This window comes from Thermomyces dupontii, assembly GCF_041956625.1.
Source record: "Thermomyces dupontii strain NRRL 2155 unplaced genomic scaffold VTN31scaffold_4, whole genome shotgun sequence".
In the NCBI taxonomy this organism is placed as follows: Eukaryota; Fungi; Ascomycota; class Eurotiomycetes; order Eurotiales; family Trichocomaceae; genus Thermomyces; species Thermomyces dupontii.
In genome coordinates, this window is record NW_027192310.1 from 1,617,408 (window position 1) to 1,633,974 (window position 16,567).

The 16,567-nt window shown below is 55.1% G+C and overlaps 6 protein-coding genes across 6 annotated transcripts; 3 read left to right on the top strand and 3 right to left on the bottom strand.

Annotated features, from left to right (window-relative positions):
* Nucleotides 1-314: 314 nt before the first annotated feature.
* VTN31DRAFT_5116 (uncharacterized protein) lies at nt 315-3,716 on the top strand (the record flags this gene model as incomplete). The annotated part of the gene is made up of 1 exon (XM_069405580.1): nt 315-3,716. The coding sequence occupies one exon, from the start codon at nt 315-317 to the stop codon at nt 3,714-3,716; it is 3,402 nt and encodes a 1,133-aa protein (XP_069260629.1).
* A 1,543-nt stretch (nt 3,717-5,259) lies between these two features.
* Nucleotides 5,260-5,715, bottom strand: VTN31DRAFT_5117 (uncharacterized protein; the record flags this gene model as incomplete). The annotated part of the gene is made up of 1 exon (XM_069405581.1): nt 5,260-5,715. One exon carries the CDS (start codon nt 5,713-5,715, stop codon nt 5,260-5,262), a length of 456 nt encoding a protein of 151 aa, XP_069260630.1.
* A 149-nt stretch (nt 5,716-5,864) lies between these two features.
* On the bottom strand, nt 5,865-7,901 carry VTN31DRAFT_5118 (uncharacterized protein; the record flags this gene model as incomplete). Its single annotated transcript, XM_069405582.1, has 4 exons — nt 5,865-6,770; nt 6,831-7,537; nt 7,610-7,667; nt 7,749-7,901. The coding sequence occupies 4 exons, from the start codon at nt 7,899-7,901 to the stop codon at nt 5,865-5,867; spliced, it is 1,824 nt and encodes a 607-aa protein (XP_069260631.1).
* A 1,912-nt stretch (nt 7,902-9,813) lies between these two features.
* Nucleotides 9,814-10,857, top strand: VTN31DRAFT_5119 (uncharacterized protein; the record flags this gene model as incomplete). The annotated part of the gene is made up of 5 exons (XM_069405583.1): nt 9,814-9,844; nt 9,902-9,908; nt 9,959-10,011; nt 10,087-10,474; nt 10,527-10,857. The coding sequence occupies 5 exons, from the start codon at nt 9,814-9,816 to the stop codon at nt 10,855-10,857; spliced, it is 810 nt and encodes a 269-aa protein (XP_069260632.1).
* Nucleotides 10,858-11,060: 203 nt separating this feature from the next.
* VTN31DRAFT_5120 (uncharacterized protein) lies at nt 11,061-11,850 on the bottom strand (the record flags this gene model as incomplete). The annotated part of the gene is made up of 6 exons (XM_069405585.1): nt 11,061-11,154; nt 11,219-11,353; nt 11,458-11,519; nt 11,613-11,686; nt 11,745-11,788; nt 11,846-11,850. 6 exons carry the CDS (start codon nt 11,848-11,850, stop codon nt 11,061-11,063), a joined length of 414 nt encoding a protein of 137 aa, XP_069260633.1.
* A 668-nt stretch (nt 11,851-12,518) lies between these two features.
* On the top strand, nt 12,519-16,433 carry VTN31DRAFT_5121 (uncharacterized protein; the record flags this gene model as incomplete). The annotated part of the gene is made up of 6 exons (XM_069405586.1): nt 12,519-12,563; nt 12,639-15,003; nt 15,057-15,266; nt 15,318-15,577; nt 15,628-16,295; nt 16,355-16,433. The coding sequence occupies 6 exons, from the start codon at nt 12,519-12,521 to the stop codon at nt 16,431-16,433; spliced, it is 3,627 nt and encodes a 1,208-aa protein (XP_069260634.1).
* Nucleotides 16,434-16,567: the final 134 nt, after the last annotated feature.

Below are 16,567 nucleotides of genomic sequence, written 5' to 3' on the forward strand. Positions count from 1 at the left end.
CACGCCTGGACTCAATCAAGATCTCAGGATCTCAACCTTTCAGCACATGGGTTCGTTTGGCCGATCTTCGGAGGCTTAGTAAGCATTCCCGCGATGTCGTGATCAACCCTAACCCTTATCAGGCGGGGTTTCCTCTTTGGGGTTAGGTTTGTTTGTTTACTCGTCCTCCTCCCCGATCCGAACAATGACGGCGTCAACTCTCACGTTCGACTGAGGCTGTCCTCCTCCCAGGTTATCGGGCCCTAAATTCCAACGTCTCTCAAACGCGGTGAAATCTACTAAAGTGATGCGCCCGATATCCTAAGCGATTCGCTATGCCCGCGCGAACAACATCCGCTTCTGCGTCCTCGGCGACGCGCAAGACGTCTTCAAAACGAGCATCGTCCGCCACGCCTTCGGTCTCTGTGCCGCCAGAACCAGCCCTTCCAACCGAATTCCCCCAGCTTCGCGCTGATGTCTGCGCGATCTTTGCCGATGCGCAGCGGTCTACAACCGGACACCGAAAGCTCGTGGTGCGATTGAGGAAGATCCAGGAGATTTGCTGCGGAATCGCGCAGAATAAGTCAAAGAAGGATCAACCGGAGGGCGAACAAAGGTCTGCGCCGTCTACGGAACAAACTGAGGGAGAAAAAGAGCTCAATGTTGAAATCACACGGTGCTTGCTCCGCGTGGTCCCCGTCAAGAAAACGGAGACAGTGGGTGATCGGATTATCCGATTTCTTGGTATGTTCCTCAGTCATGCCGCTGAGAAGGACGCGGAAATATTCGTTCCGTATGAAGAGGACGACATGGAGGTGTTTCCCGAGACTCCAACAACGCGACTCACCTACGCCATTGTCGACATGGTGCACCCCCTGCTAGCAGCCAAAGACAGGACGGTCAGATACCGTGCCACTCAGATTCTGACGCACATTGTGAACTCGCTTGACTCAATTGACGACGAGGTGTACCGCCTAGTCCGCCAAGGACTGCTCAAGCGCATTCGAGACAAGGAAACAAATGTTAGAGTGCAAGCGGTGATGGGGTTGTCGCGACTCGTGGGCAACGACGGTGACGATGACCTCCAGGACTCCTCTGCCGCGCTCCTAGAAAAACTTCTCGACATCCTTCAGAACGATCCCTCGGCAGAAGTGCGAAAAATTCTTCTCCTGAACCTTCCACTGAGCCCTACGACGCTCCCCTACCTGCTTGAACGAGCGAGAGATCTGGATGCTGCCACGCGACGAGCTCTATATTCGCGCCTTTTGCCGACGCTGGGCGATTTTCGTCACCTGTCCCTATCTATGCGAGAGAAGCTCCTTCGCTGGGGCCTTCGAGATCGAGATGAGAACGTACGAAAGGCAACCGGAAAGCTCTTTTACGAACGATGGATCGAAGACTGCGCTGGAAACAAACCTTCTGAAGGCGGGTCTATTCACCAAGTATCACCGCCAAAAATGTCCGCGCTATTGGAACTTCTACAACGTATCGATGCCATGAATTCCGGTATGGAGGGAGGCGTTGCTCATGAAGCCATGCGGGCATTTTGGGAAGGCCGCCCTGATTACCGGGAGGCCGTTGTTTTTGACGAAGAATTTTGGCACAGTCTTACGGCTGAGTCTGCTTTTTTGGCCCGCAGCTTCAACGACTTTTGCCGGGTGGAAAATGACGGCAAGTACGAAGACCTTGCCGATGAAAAGATGCCTGAGGTGACAGCTCTGGCATATTTCCTGGGTAAATATTCGGCGGCTCTACTAGAAAGGTTGAAGCAAGCTACAGTCACAGGAGAGAACAACGAGGAGACAATTGAACTCGAATTCGTGGTCGAGCAACTCCTCTACATCGCGCTGACCCTTGACTACTCGGACGAGGTGGGCCGGCGAAAGATGTTCTCCCTGCTGCGCGAGAACCTTGCCGTCCCCGAACTGCCGGACCTCTGCACTAAGCTCACGGTCGAGGTGCTCCGGGCGGTTTGCGGGCCCGATAAAGCTGGCGAGAACGAATTCTGCAGCGTTGTCCTCGAAGCCGTGGCTGAAGTCCACGATGCCATCGCGACCGAAGACAGCTTCGTCTCGGCGCGATCCGAACTCAGCGATGACAGCCGAAGCCGCACGCGGTCCGAAACGCCAGAGAGCGAGGAAGAGGTGCCGTTCGACAAGGAGAAAGCGAAGGCCAAGGTGCTTCGCGAAATCATGATCAACATGAAGTGTTTGCACATTGCGCAGTGCATGCTACAAAATATCGAAGGCAATCTACAAGACAACATGCACCTGGTCACCATGTTGAACAACCTCGTGGTGCCGGCTGTCCGTAGTCATGAAGCTCCTATCCGGGAGAGGGGCTTGGAGTGTCTGGGCTTGTGCTGCTTACTTGACAAGTCTCTGGCCGAAGAAAACATGTCGCTATTCATCCACTGCTTCACCAAAGGCCACGAAGGCTTGCAGGTGACGGCCATTCACATTCTGGCCGACATGCTGACGACCCACCCCTCGTTGCTGAGGCCCGTTGTTCAGTCTGAGAGCGACACCGTTGCACCCCCCGCTTTTCACCGACCCTTGCTCAAGGTATTCGCCAAGTCCCTGAAGCACAACTCGCCGGCGAGTGTCCAGGCGGCATCGGCAACGGCATTGTCCAAACTTCTTCTCACCAACACGTTCACGCCGTCTGGGCCCAACATGCCTGAGTCCATCAAGGAACTGAACGAGTCATCTGTCGATGCTCTTCTGCAGTCTTTGGTGGTATCCTATTTCCACCCGCGCACAAGGGAGAACCCTGTACTCCGGCAGGCGCTGACATACTTTTTCCCCGTATACTGCCATTCCCGCATCACCAACATGCAGCGAATGCGCCGGATAGCGGTTCCTGTTGTGCGGGCGGTACTCAACGCATCCGAGGATTTCTTCTCGCTCGAGGCGGAGGAGAATAGCGATGGCGACATTGACGAGAGCGTCGGCGAGCGTGAAGTCAAGGCGATCATGACCAACCTGACAGGCATGCTGATTGAATGGACGGACGAGCGGCGCGTGGTTGGTATTGGTGGCGATGACAACAGCGTCACCACCTCAAGCAATGCGGTCGGTTACATGCACCTGGCGCTTGTCAAGGACATTCTCGAGCGCATCCTGGGCATTAGCATCGGGCCGAACAAATGTTCCAAAGACGAGCGGAAGATCCTTCTTTCGATGCTGGGCAAAGTGCACATTGCGCCGCCAACGGCCCCGGCCACCGCACCATCCTCACGACACGGGTCTCGCCCGCCGGAGGGCACCGAGGAGGCATTCCGCTCCAGCTCGCGTAGCAACGCCACCCTCCTCTCCGCCTCTTCTTCCTCCTCGAACCCATCCCTCATCGACCCTGCCAACGTCGCCCTTGCGGAAAGTGTCAAGGAGCTCCTCGACCAGGCCCTCGACGAGGGCATCGCGCCCGACGCGACCAGCCGCAACAACCTCGTCAAAGTGAAAAACCTCGTTTTGAAGCTCCTGGCGGCCGTGCACGCGGCCAAGTCTGGCGGTTTCGGCGGCCGCAGCACCACACGCGCCACGACGGTCGACTCCGACGCCGCGTCCTTTGTCTCCGTCGAGTCAGCCGCCTCGCGTCAGCCTTCTATTGCACCAAGCGATCATCATTATCATTCGGCCGCTGGACTGCGTGGCGGTGTCGACACTATCATTGAGGAGGATGAAGACATGGACGATACCAATGATAACACTGTTGTGAAGCGGGAGATTGATGAGTAGTCATGATACCTGACTTCCTTTTTGTCTATTCTTGCTGTTTCTGCTATTGTTTTTGTTTTTGTCTTTTTTTTTTTTTGTGTTGGATCAATGGCTGGGTTGGATGGGTTTGTCTGGTTGCAATGACGACTACTGAAGGGGGGAGGTCCTGTACAGGATGATGGTTGAGCTTGTCTACAGGGTACATAGGGAGTAGACAGCATACTGACTCGATACCATTACATCAATTAATCCGTTTTAAAGTATATCGACATGATCTTCTTCTTCCCCAAGAGTCACCCGGATTGACCTGGCTGTGGACAATGGACGGCCGAGCTGGCACAATCCGTACCCAGCGTGCTGGAACCGGTCAATCATCATCCAATATAATGACTCCTCGATGATTCTATCTATCTACCTACCTATTTTCTGCAGGACAAGATACAGTAGTACATGCTTTGAATGAATGTCGAAGAGAACGTGAGCACTTGGAGTATAATTAGAACTCCCTAGGTACTACTACCTACGGAGTCCATACTCTGCTGTAGAATCGCAAACAAAACCCACCAAAAATCCCACCTCCCTTAGCCACCTCTCCATCCATGAGTCCTCTCTTACGGTCCTCCGGGGCTCTCTCTCTATACTGTACATACGGCGCTGTATTGAATTACCATGCTAGTCATGGACATGGGCGTCTATTGGCGAAACTCTCTCTCATGGCCCTCCCTACAGTAGCCTATAGCATCTTTCGCTGAGTTTTGACAGGTGATGATACATTCGGCAAGTAAAGTACCTAGTGTGAAGGATGAGTGGGCACGAGGAGCAGGCTAAATAATATCTCATGCTTGTCTCAAAGTTGTCAGTCACCACAGAGGGTAGGTAAGGGATTGATGACCCCTATTAATGTACACAGGTACGGTAGATGAGAGGCAGACACAACAAACACGAGATCGTTAATGAAAAGAAAGGATACTTTGATAAGTATATACGTAGTTTTGCGATTCATCAAATTATTCAACATCTTCACTCTATGGATGAGATTATACTGCCTGTTTGCCAATCGTGCTCGGGGCCTGACTGAGCATCCAGACATGACACCTCTCTTCTCTGCCCACAAGCTCGCGTTGGCTCTCGAGAGTGAGAGTCAAGGCAGGAAAAAAAAAAAAAAAAAAGAGGCGAAAGCGATACGGCGATCGATGGTGAGAAATTGACCTAGGGGTTTTTAGCTGGCCCCCTTTGGATTTGGAGATTTTGGACTCGGATTTTTGACTAGCCATTGCGTCCCGCTAGGTATCGGTATCAGGTAGGTACCTCGATGGTATATATAGACATCCTGTTGTCAGAGTAAATCTCAACTTTGTGCATTGCGTTTACATTTGCAACCCTGCCTCCAGAAAAAAAGGAGAGAACGAAAAAAATAAAAATATATCCAACTCCCGTCTCGCCCCATCTTTTGTCCCATTCCTGATAACCTGCGGCCATCGCCCAAAAGCATCACACCTCTCCCAAAGCAAAGACAAAAAAAAAAAAGAAAAATGCTGAGAATCCCGCCAACAACCCGAGTGAATCACACAGACCGTCTCGTCGACTGGATTCGACTGACCAAAAAGCCCCGTTTGTCCAAAATGCCATATGTTCGCTGAATCAAAACATAGACTGCTTCTTCTTCCAAACCGTAAAGTAAACGCTGTATCGTCAACCCTCTCCGCCATCTGCTTGAAATACAATGTTCCATGCCAAAGGTCGATCGCCGAGAAACACATAAGAAGAAAAAGGAGACAGAAGTTGAGAACAGAGAAAAGGGGACATGAGAGAAACAACGGAAGCAGAGCTGCCCACAACGAGACAATGCGTCGTGCATCGCAACCAATGCACCGGGTTGTTCATCACTGTACTGGACAGGGTCCCAAAAAGTCAGGGACCCCATCAAAGAAAACCCGAGAAATCGATGAAACAAGAGACAAACCCCATGAAAAAGAGACAAGCTCCAGCCTGCCCAGCTCCTTTCCCTACCGATATACATACCTGTCCAATTTCTTTTTTTTTCTTTTTTTTTTTGGCCCTTGTACATGTATGCGCATGCAACAAAGAGAAGAAAGAAAAATATTTGCCCACCCAACAGCAGCATGGAGAAAAAGTTGGTAGGCAATAGCAGAGGATGATGCCCATGATTTAAGCAGGAGACTTGTTGGTGGTGCCGTTGCGGCGTCCATCATCGTTCACAGTCAGTTGACCCAACCCAGAGGACAGGAACGCAAACGGATCATTGGCGGAATCGGTGCTGTACAGGTTTCCGTTCGACGCACTCGACGAAGTAGTAGTTACCTGGTCGGCATTGGAGAATGCCGCTTGAGTGGCTGGGTTACCAAACGAGGTGGTTGCCTGCGACGTTCCATATCCTGCATTCATTTGACCCATGGGAGGGTAAGGGCCGGCACCGGTTCCCAGACCCGACGGCATTCCGTAGTTGTTTGGAGGTGCCCCAAACTGCTGCCCAAAACCGCCGAAATTGCCACCAGCGGACGCAAATGGACCGGGCGCGGGCGTGTTCGTCATCGATCCAGGACCCATACCGAAGCCCGACGGAGGAGCATCCATGGGCGACGGGAAAGCGGAGTCGGCAACGACGGCAGCACCCGAGCGCGACGCACCGCAACGCAGACAGTTGATGTTCTTGGCGAAGTTGTGGTAGCCACACCCCTCAGAGCCGCATTTCCAGTCCCCAGCGCGGAAAGGAACGACACCACCGTTTCCACCAACGCCGCGACCATGGCCAAGAGCAGGGCCATGGTGGCCCATGGGCGGCAACATCGACGGAGGACCATAGTATCCAAAGCCCATAGGGTCCGGGGCGGCGGGGACCGCCGGGAAAGAGCAACGGAAACAAGCCGTGCGCCTCTGGAAGTTGGAGAAGCCGCACGAGGGGCAGGTCCAATCGCCAGGGCGGGGGCGGTTCTTGGAGGGAGGGAAAGGAGTTAAGATTTCAGCGGCCCGGTCAAGAACGCGGCTGGAGGATGGAGACACCTCGATTGCTTTCTCGTTCAATGCCCTGCCATTCATGCACAGACTTTCGGCCGCCTGCCGGGAGCGATTAGTTCGCATGCTAACGGGTGGTTCTTGGCTGCAGTGTCGACTTACCTCCTCGTGCGACGAGAAGACTGCGAAGCCGGTGCCGGTGGGCTTGTGCTGGTCCGGCGTTCGAAGAGTCCAGAATGCAATGGGACGACCGCCAAACTGGGTAAACCAGCTCTCGAGCTCGGACTGGGTGGTGTCATGGGGGAGGCCGCTCAAGTGGAGCACCTTGCTGCGCTCATTCAGGAAGGCACGGACATCTGCGCGGGCATCCATGGGACGCGTCAAGATCTCGGGGTGCTCGTGAAAGGGCTGGGACTTGCGGATCAGACCAGTGAGAACTCGAGCCAGGGTGATGGCCTCCTCCATGGCGCGCCGCGGAGAGGCGGGCGCGAGCGCCTGCAGATGGAAGGGCAGATTGTGCTTGATTGGGGCGGAGGACTGGACGGGTTCTACTTCGAGGGCGGCGCAGATGTTGGCCAAGGAGCTGGGGCCGAAGGGAAGTGACTCCGGGTGATGGGTCTGCCATCGCTGATACTCGGTGCGCAGGTCAAAGGTGCGCGAGTGTTGCAGATACGGGGGCAGCACAACGGCCTTGTCACGAGCCTCGCGCGGCAGCTGCACACGCAGATCCCAGGAGTCGAGGGTGACGAAGCAGAATTCCAGGTTCTTGGAAATCAAGTGTTCCTGGGCAAAGGCATCAAAGCGATTGATGGCATCCCGGAACGATCCTGCGTTGCGGACATGCTCCCACGTCAGGGTCGTCAAGCTGGCTGTTCAATTGAACCCAGGTTAGCCATTGCATTTGCGTGAGGAGAAAGACAGGGACTTGAAAGAGCACTCACTGCAGAGCGGAGTAATGGGAGTATTGACGGGCTTGACGAGCACACTCTCCCGATGCAACTATTGTGGGCGTGTGTCAGCAACAGGCTTTTTTTTTTTTTTTCGGGGGCCCGGCGATGGGGTGTAGCATTGGCGACTCACCTCCTCCAGAGTCTTGGTGTCGAGCAGAATCCAACCCAGCTCGATAACCTCGGCAGAGTCTTTGGTTACGTAGACGCCATGCTCGTCGCAGGTCGTGGCGACGTGGATGACGATATAGCGGTCCAACTTCGGGGTGGGCGGAGCGGAGGCCATCGTTCGGGAAGGAGGCAAGCACAACCCAAGGAACAGGAAGGAGCCTGGCTCAACGGTCGTCCCTGCCGCAGAAACTCGAGACCAACAGGGCAATCACGACAGGCAGGGAAGTCGTGACCGGGGAGGGGGGGGGGGGGGGAAGGAGGAGGAGGCAGAACCGGCAAAAGGAAGGAGCAAAGGAGGTGGTGGTTGGCGTGGAAGGTCCGTGAGGGAAATGAAAAAATAAAAAAAGCGTGCCTTCCCGATAGATAGATAGGTGTGGTACAGTACTAGTACATAGCTTGGTCTTGGTGGCCCGTGGCTCAGGGAGAGGGCCCGGTTGGCAACAGGCGAAAAAAAAAAAAAAAAAAAAAAAAAAAAAAAAAGAACACCACCGCGGGACGGCGGGCGAGGGCGACCAGCCGCCGCTATCGGAGTCCCGGAGCCCAGGGATCAAGGCGTACCTTCCCGAACCTCGGTTGACATCCCCTCGCGACAGACTAAGCCCACGCCATCGAATCGTCTATCATCCATCGAATCGCCGTCTCAACTCGCCCCTCCGCCGCCCCGGCCCGCCGCCGTCGTCAGTGGCAAGTCACCATCTGCCACTGCTCAGTCGACGATCACACCCCGACCGCCTGCAACCCAGCATGATAACAGAATCCCCGGCTCGATGCAGCAGCCTTCGTATCGAGCAACAGACGATTCAGACGTCGAGGAGGCGCCGGAACCGGAAGGAACACATTACAGAACACACCACGTCTACAGACCGACCTTGAAATGACAAACTATATAAGAATCAAAGGAACTTCCTATCATTCTGCTACCCGATGATTCTCTTGAATCCGAGGCTCGGTCTCGAGGGTTTCTGCGTTCTGACAACTCCGATGAACCGGTTCTCGAGTATCTAGGATTTAGTCCAAGAGGCTACTAGCCGACGAGGTACTCTCTACCGATGTACGAGTAGGCACGAGTGATTCCTCTGTCCCAATCGATGACGACGGCCAAGCAACTTGCTTTGGACTCAAAGTTGGCGCGCATGTCGATATCAACGCGGAAACATGCTTCATCTCCCATGCCAGCTGGCGGAGGGCATCTGGTCAATTGGCAAATGAATGCTGAGATGGATGCCGCCACGATCCGTGGTACTCACAGGAGCAAAGGACCTTAAAGTTTCTCGATGCTGCCAATGATGAGACGGCGCTTTGAGGGCTTCACTTTCAATTCTCCATTTTGTGTGCGAACCCGCTTGCCAGGTTGATTCCAAAGTACTACCTACAGCAGCAGAGCGGCGAGGTTCGACCCACTGCAACGACAAAAGGTACTGTACTATTACTTGCACTGCTGCGATAACAATCCAACCACAACAAACCTGCTCTCCAAGTTTTGCTTCGTTGCTGCTACGGTGTACTGTTATCCGTGTGGTCCGATAGGCTGTGCGTGCAAAGGGCGAGGCCTTGCCATCAACCCAAACCGTCAAACCCAGCAAACTGTAGAACTCAGGAGGTCAACTACACAACTAAGACCCATTGATATTCCAAACAAAATGCGGTCAAAAAAAGGCGTCAAGAACGAATCCTTGTACCATTCCTGCTCGGACTGTACCACTCCTCCTCCGAGCTGCGCTTAGAGCGTCTAGGTCATCTTAGCCGCGCGTCTAAGTCGAGCCTAGTACAAGAAAGGCTAGAGTAAAGTACTTGAAATACCCGATAGGGCTAGTGCGGTAGGGAGCTCTGTCAAGTGTGAACGCCCTCAGGCAAGGCAACCGCGGATTCGCGTTCCAGCAGCACTTGTCCAACTGGCAGCCCGGAGCTCCTGCGTCAACACTCTACACCCCAGCTTGCTCATCTCCATTGAACGGCCTTTGTGGTTGGGCCTTGATCTTTCTGGCCGATTTTCATTCTGATCACTGCCATCGCTTCTGTCAAGCAGTATGGCGTCCGGTTACGACAGAGCACTTTCAGGTATGAGAGCTTGCTTCCGAGCAGCTGTCTGTTTGGTATTGGCTGACCTCTGTCCAGTCTTTAGGTAATCTCTCACTCGCATACCGCAGACAAATGGTCCTAATCTGCATCCAGTCCCGATGGGCATGTCTTCCAAGTCGAATATGCCTCTGAGGCGGTCAAACGAGGTACGCGGATCCAGCAACAAACACCCCCCCGCCGCTGTTTCCTTCCCTTTCCAACCAATGCTAATGTACGGATAGGAACATGTGCGGTTGGTGTCAAGGGCAAGAACATCGTAGTCCTCGGGTGCGAAAAGCGATCGGCGATGAAGCTCCAAGACACCCGCATCACTCCTTCGAAGCTTGGCCTGATTGACAACCATGTTTGCCTCGCCTTTGCCGGTCTCAACGCCGATGCTCGCATCTTGATTGATAAAGCTCGCGTGGAGGCCCAATCGCACCGTTTGACTGTGGAAGACCCCGTATCGATAGAGTACATCACAAGATACGTTGCTGGGGTCCAGCAGCGATACACGCAGAGCGGCGGTGTCCGGCCCTTCGGAATCAGTACATTGATTGTTGGCTTTGATCAAGGAGACACAACCCCCAAACTATATCAGACCGAACCCTCCGGGATCTACTCGGCCTGGTAATAACCACGCAATCCTGTCCGTTGCCTAGCATGCTCACCTGGTCAACAGGAAAGCGAACGCCATCGGTCGATCCAGCAAAACCGTCCGGGAGTTCCTCGAACGCAACTACAAAGAAGACATGGATCGGGAAGCTACCCTGCAGCTGACCATCAAGTCGCTGCTGGAGGTGGTCCAAACGGGAGCAAAGAACATCGAGATTGCCATCATGGAACCCGGAAAACCGATCGAGATGCTCCCCACAGAGCAGATTGAGACGTATGTTAAGAGTATTGAGGCCGAAAAGCAAGAAGAGGCGGCCAAGAAGAAGACAGGCCGGACGCCCGGTACGGGCACTGCAGCCATCCTAACACGGGGCGCCGGAGAGGGTTCAGAGAGCTGAAGGGGCCTGCCAGAATACGTTTGGTGTTGCCGGAGTGTTACTGGTTCCGTTCTTTAACATGATCATGATGAGAATGTCAATCGAAGATTTTATGTCATTGCCGAAGCTAAAATCCAACTGTGATGGTTCCAGCCGTGGTTAGCCGGCTTTTCGTAACAAGGGGCCTTATGCTAAGTGACGAATCTATACACGAATTCGTGGCTTCATCGCAAATTGAAAGGTAGTTTCTCTACCCGACCGGACATAATATCATCAATTGATTTTGCGTCATTTTTCTGCCGCAAGTCCACGTAGTTTCTGAACCGGAGATGAGGTCAGCACCAGACCATTTGCATCAGTGCGCAAGAACGTTTGGTCTTACAGGAGGGGGTTGCGCTGCATGCGGATATCCTCAGATTCCTCGCTTTGTCCTTCGACCGTGGGCTGCGGTGTCTTCGTCTGAGGCGTCTTGGCCTCGATCACGAAATGATTATCGCAGTGCGGGCAGTATTCGTCGCTAACTCGAAGGTCGCAAGGATTACAAGACGCATCCAAGGTTAGCCAGCGAGGCCGACGCGCGTAAGGTGTTTTGGGAGCTGCAAAGGACAAGCCGCGTCTCACCTCTCCTCGAATTCGGAGGCGTCCTTGCGGAAGCATTTTTTGCATTTCTTGCAGGCGAAGACCTGAATATCCGGGCATCCTTCGGTCAGCTCGAATCCCGCAACGAAATTCCATCGGCTGAACCAACACAAGCCCCGGATGGATTGAGACCGTACCAGTTCCATCGTCTTCCGGAGCGGATGGTCCTCCTGCTCCTGATGACACTCAGCGCAATCAAACCATTTCCGACCTGGAATTCACGGTTGGTTTCTTTGCCGATAGACACCTGGATCGGGCTTGAGGCATACAGCACGGCGATCGGATAGAGACTTGGGCGTTGAGGATGTGCTTGCTGAAACCGAAGTCAGCAACAGAGACTGGACTTCTCCTCGATCAGACCAGTACTCACCACATGATGGCCAATATTATTCCTTGTATCGACAAAGCACTCTGCCTCGAAAAGCTTCGAATTTCATCTCAACATTCTGCATCCAAGCGGAGTGATTCTCCTTTGATTGGCTAACTGCCCATTACTCAAATGAGTAATCAGGAATCGATCAGTAAGGAGGGCTTTCAGTCCATAGTTCTTCGAGTCCAGTAGCAATACACTCTATAAAACCACGACAAAAAAAACGTCAACTAACGATCTTGCCGCGCTATTTGTTCAGTCTTGCCGCGACGTTTCCATTCCGGGCGATTCTGGCCAAGGTCGTCTCTTCCGTGCTCTCGTCTCCCTCGCCTCCGCCGGGTTCAATAGCTGCGCCACCAGTTCAGCTCTCGCTTGCTAGGAACCATTTCAGCTCCAACGCGATACTCAGCTCGAGTTACATAAAAGTCTTGATCTCTCTGAAAACGCGATTTTGTACGGTTTGGCTCGTCGCGACCGACCCTCCAGGCACTGATCAACTTGCTGCGCCTCGTGCGGCCCACAAACCCCCAAACAAACCACCAGAACACTACGACGAGTACTATTATCCACGTTCTCCCCTTGCCAACTCCAGCTTCAAACGCATTTGTATCCTGCAGGTGGACGGTGAGGCCCATGTTGAGGCTCGGTTGGAGCCCGGGTGAGCTACTAGGTCATGGATGGCAAAGAGAGGCATGATGGAACCGACAATGCTCCCTTGGTAGGCATCTATCACAGGCAAGACCAACGTCGTACGTGCAAGGAGGATACTGATCTTGTTGTTCGCTATCGACAGAGGCCCGTCTCGTCTCTTCTGTCGCACTTCGAGCACCTCTCCTCCAGACAACCCTCCAGCACTCCCAATACACCGCGTGATAGCGCTCCTCGGTTACTCAAGCCACAGGAGACGGAATCGTCGCAGTATGCCACCCGTGCGTCCCTCGACCTGCCCCGTTCGCGATCGCCATGGGGTGCGACCGACAATGCGCCGTCCAAGGCCGCATCCAACGGCCGCCCTGTCGGCACCAGCCGGAGCCTCTCGCCAGGGCCGCCCCGGTATGGTCGGCCTTTGTCGTTGAACATCAGCGCCGCTTCGCATGCCCTTCCCAGCTTGACTGTGGATTCACCGGCACCACGTCCCCCTTCTCGGAGCTCGACGGCGGCTTCTGCGGGCGGACATTGGTCGTCCTTGACACGCGATGCTTCCGACATTGCTCCAAAGTCGGCCTCATGGCAGAGCCCACCGCGACCATTTCGTGCGACAACCCCGACCCCGGCCCATGAGCGTTCAGGACAGGTGTCACAGCCGCTACGGGAACCTTCACCGGTGGGCAAAGCGAAGTCCGTGCCACCGCCGGTGAACCGCGCCGAGAAACCCAAGATTCCGCCTAAGCCGTCCAACATCCCGCACCTTGATGGTGGATCATTAGCTCCTGCGCTGGAGAGAACCCAGGCGGGAGACCGCGTATCCCCGTTTAGTACCCCTCCAAGCAGCCCAGAGAGGTCACCCGCGGCGAAGAAGGAATTGGTCCGTCCAAGTCGACCCTCAACTCTGCAGCTTCCGTCGCGTAGAACCCCCGAACCATTACCGCTGTCATCCTCTCTTCCTCCCACCTCTCGGCCCCCACCCCCAGCGCCGCGGTCGGTTGATGCTCGCGAGCCGGGATTCTCCAGACCACGGCCTGTTCCAGTGCAATCGAAGGAGGAGACGGGACAGGTTTCTCGTCTACGTGATGCCATCGAGGCCGCCGCTCCCGGACAGAAGCCAGCAGAGGACACTCCAGATGTCCGCCCGGCGCTGCCACCGCGGGACGGCGGGCGAGGGCGACCAGCCGCCGCTATCGGAGTCCCGGAGCCCAGGGATCAAGGCGTACCTTCCCGAACCTCGGTTGACATCCCCTCGCGACAGACTAAGCCCACGCCATCGAATCGTCTATCATCCATCGAATCGCCGTCTCAACTCGCCCCTCCGCCGCCCCGGCCCGCCGCCGTCGTCAGTGGCAAGTCACCATCTGCCACTGCTCAGTCGACGATCACACCCCGACCGCCTGCAACCCAGCATGATAACAGAATCCCCGGCTCGATGCAGCAGCCTTCGTATCGAGCAACAGACGATTCAGACGTCGAGGAGGCGCCGGAACCGGCCCAAGTGCCGCGCACGGACTACCCCGACTCGACGCAGGTCAACCGCCGGCCTCCCGTCTTCCGTGACGGACCGCGGGAGATCCCCACGCGGTACGATACCCGCGACTTTGATATCTGTGGCCGGCATGTGTGTACGACAGGATACCTGACCCGGGTGTGGGATCTCACGACTGGAGAGCAGTTGATGAGTCTCAGCCATGGGGAGACGGTGAAAGTGCTGTCGCTTGCGTTCAAACCGGGGAAGAGCCTAGAGGATGAGGGCACGCGGTTGTGGCTGGGGACCACTCTTGGGGAGCTGCATGAGGTTGACATCCCGACGCAGTCGATCGTGGCGTCGCGATCGTACCCTTCCCGGCGGGAAGTCATCAAGATCTACCGCCATAAGAAAGAGATGTGGACTCTGGATGACGAAGGCCGACTGTTCGTCTGGCCGCCGGACGAGACCGGCACGCCGAACCTGCAGTATTCGTACCATACGCCGTACGACCGGGTGCTCGCCAAGGGCCATACCTTCTCCATGGTGGTGGGCGATGACCTCTGGCTGGCGACTGGCAAGGAGGTGCGCGTCTACCGACCTAACGCGCGGGACGAGTCCTTCTACGCGGTGAGAAGACCCATTGTGGTCAATCATAGCGGGGACGTCACGTCCGGGTCCCATACCACCAAGCACGGAGGACGGGTCTATCTGGGATACTCCGATGGACGCGTCGCGGTGTACTCGTCAAGCGACTACACATGCCTGGCGTCGGTCAACGTGAGCGTGTACAAGATCACGTCGCTGGCCATGGTCGGCGATTATCTCTGGGCCGCATACAACACGGGGATGATCTACGTTTACGACATCTCGACCAATCCGTGGACCGTCAAAAAGGACTGGAATGCGCATGCAAGCCCGGTGGCGGGACTCATTCAGGACCATAGCAGCTTGTGGACGCTCAACCGACTGCAGGTTGTGTCGCTGGGCACGGACAATTACCTGCGGTTGTGGGACGGGATGCTGGAAGATGACTGGCTAGGTGAGTATGCTGGGCAGGAAGGAAGTCAGGACGAGGACTGATCGTTTGTGAAGAGGCTCGCATGCAGAGCAGAGATGTCGAGTACTGCACGTTCCGGGAGATCCGAGCCGCGATTGTTACCTGGAATGCCGGGGCATCGGTGCCGCGTGACGTGCAGAATAGCACGTTTATCCGGGATGCCATTCACCCTGAGCAGCCGCCGGAGATCCTGGTATTTGGATTCCAGGAACTCGTGGATCTGGAGGATAAGAAAATCACGGCGAGTAAGTATAATCCGGTGCTGAGCGTGACTGGTCCCTAACCCTGCGGTACAGAGAGCCTACTCAGGGGAAGCAAGAAGAAGGATAACCACGACAAGGAGCATATGAGTCGGCAGTACCGGGTGTGGCGGGATCACTTGGCGGCGTGTATCAACGAGGCGATGCCGGTTGAGGAGTCCTACGTCCTTTTGCACACGGCGAATATGGTCGGGTTGTTCACGTGTGTGTTTATCAAGGAGAAGGAGCGCCAACGGGTGCGAAACATTGGTTCCGCTGAGATCAAGCGGGGTATGGGTGGTTTGCATGGAAACAAGGTTGGTTTTGGAAACCATATAATCGATCTACACTGGCTGACCGGCTGTAGGGCGCGCTGATTCTCCGGTTCGTGCTGGACGACAGCTCCCTGTGTTTTATTAACTGCCATTTGGCGGCCGGCCAGACGCAGACGGCGAACCGCAACAACGATATTGCGGCGATCCTGGAGAGCGAGTCACTCCCCGCGGAGAATAGCTTGACGGCCCGGACGGATCTCTTTGTCAACGGCGGGGACGGCACGATGATCCTGGACCACGAGATCTGCATCCTGAACGGCGACCTCAACTACCGGATCGACTCGATGCCGAGGAACGTGGTGATCGAGGCGGTGCGGCAGAACAATTTGCAGAAGCTGCTGGAGCGGGACCAGCTGCTCGCGTCGAAGCGCAAGAACCCAAGCTTCCGGCTGCGGTCGTTCAACGAGGCGCCGATCACGTTCGCGCCGACGTACAAGTACGACGTGGGGTCGGACGAGTACGATTCGAGCGAGAAGAAGCGGTCGCCAGCGTGGTGCGACCGGGTTCTGTACCGGGGCGTGGGGCGGATCAAGCAGCTCGAGTACCGACGGCACGAGGTGCGGGCATCAGACCATCGCCCGGTGAGTGCGTCGTTCGTGATGCGGATCAAGACGATCCTGCCCAAGGAGCGAGCGGCGGTCTGGGAGTCGTGCCAGAAGGAGTTTTCCAAGGAGAAGCGGCGGTTGGCGTATGATACGAGGTATGTTCTCGAGAGGCTATGTGTTCTTTATTCTTTTGGTTCTCGGCTGACATTAGCAGCGTCGAGTATCTTGTCAACGTGCTCAGCATGGACCGGGATGCGGCGCAGAAATTAATTGCATCTGGGGGGCGTCGATGAACATGTAGCTTGCGGATTTTGAATTGCATATGGGTCTTTTGTTTAATCTCCCAGGGGACATTAATGCATGAGCGGCGCTTTGTTTTTTTTTTTTTTTTTTTTTTTTTTTTGGTCCGTTTTGGTATTTTGGATGG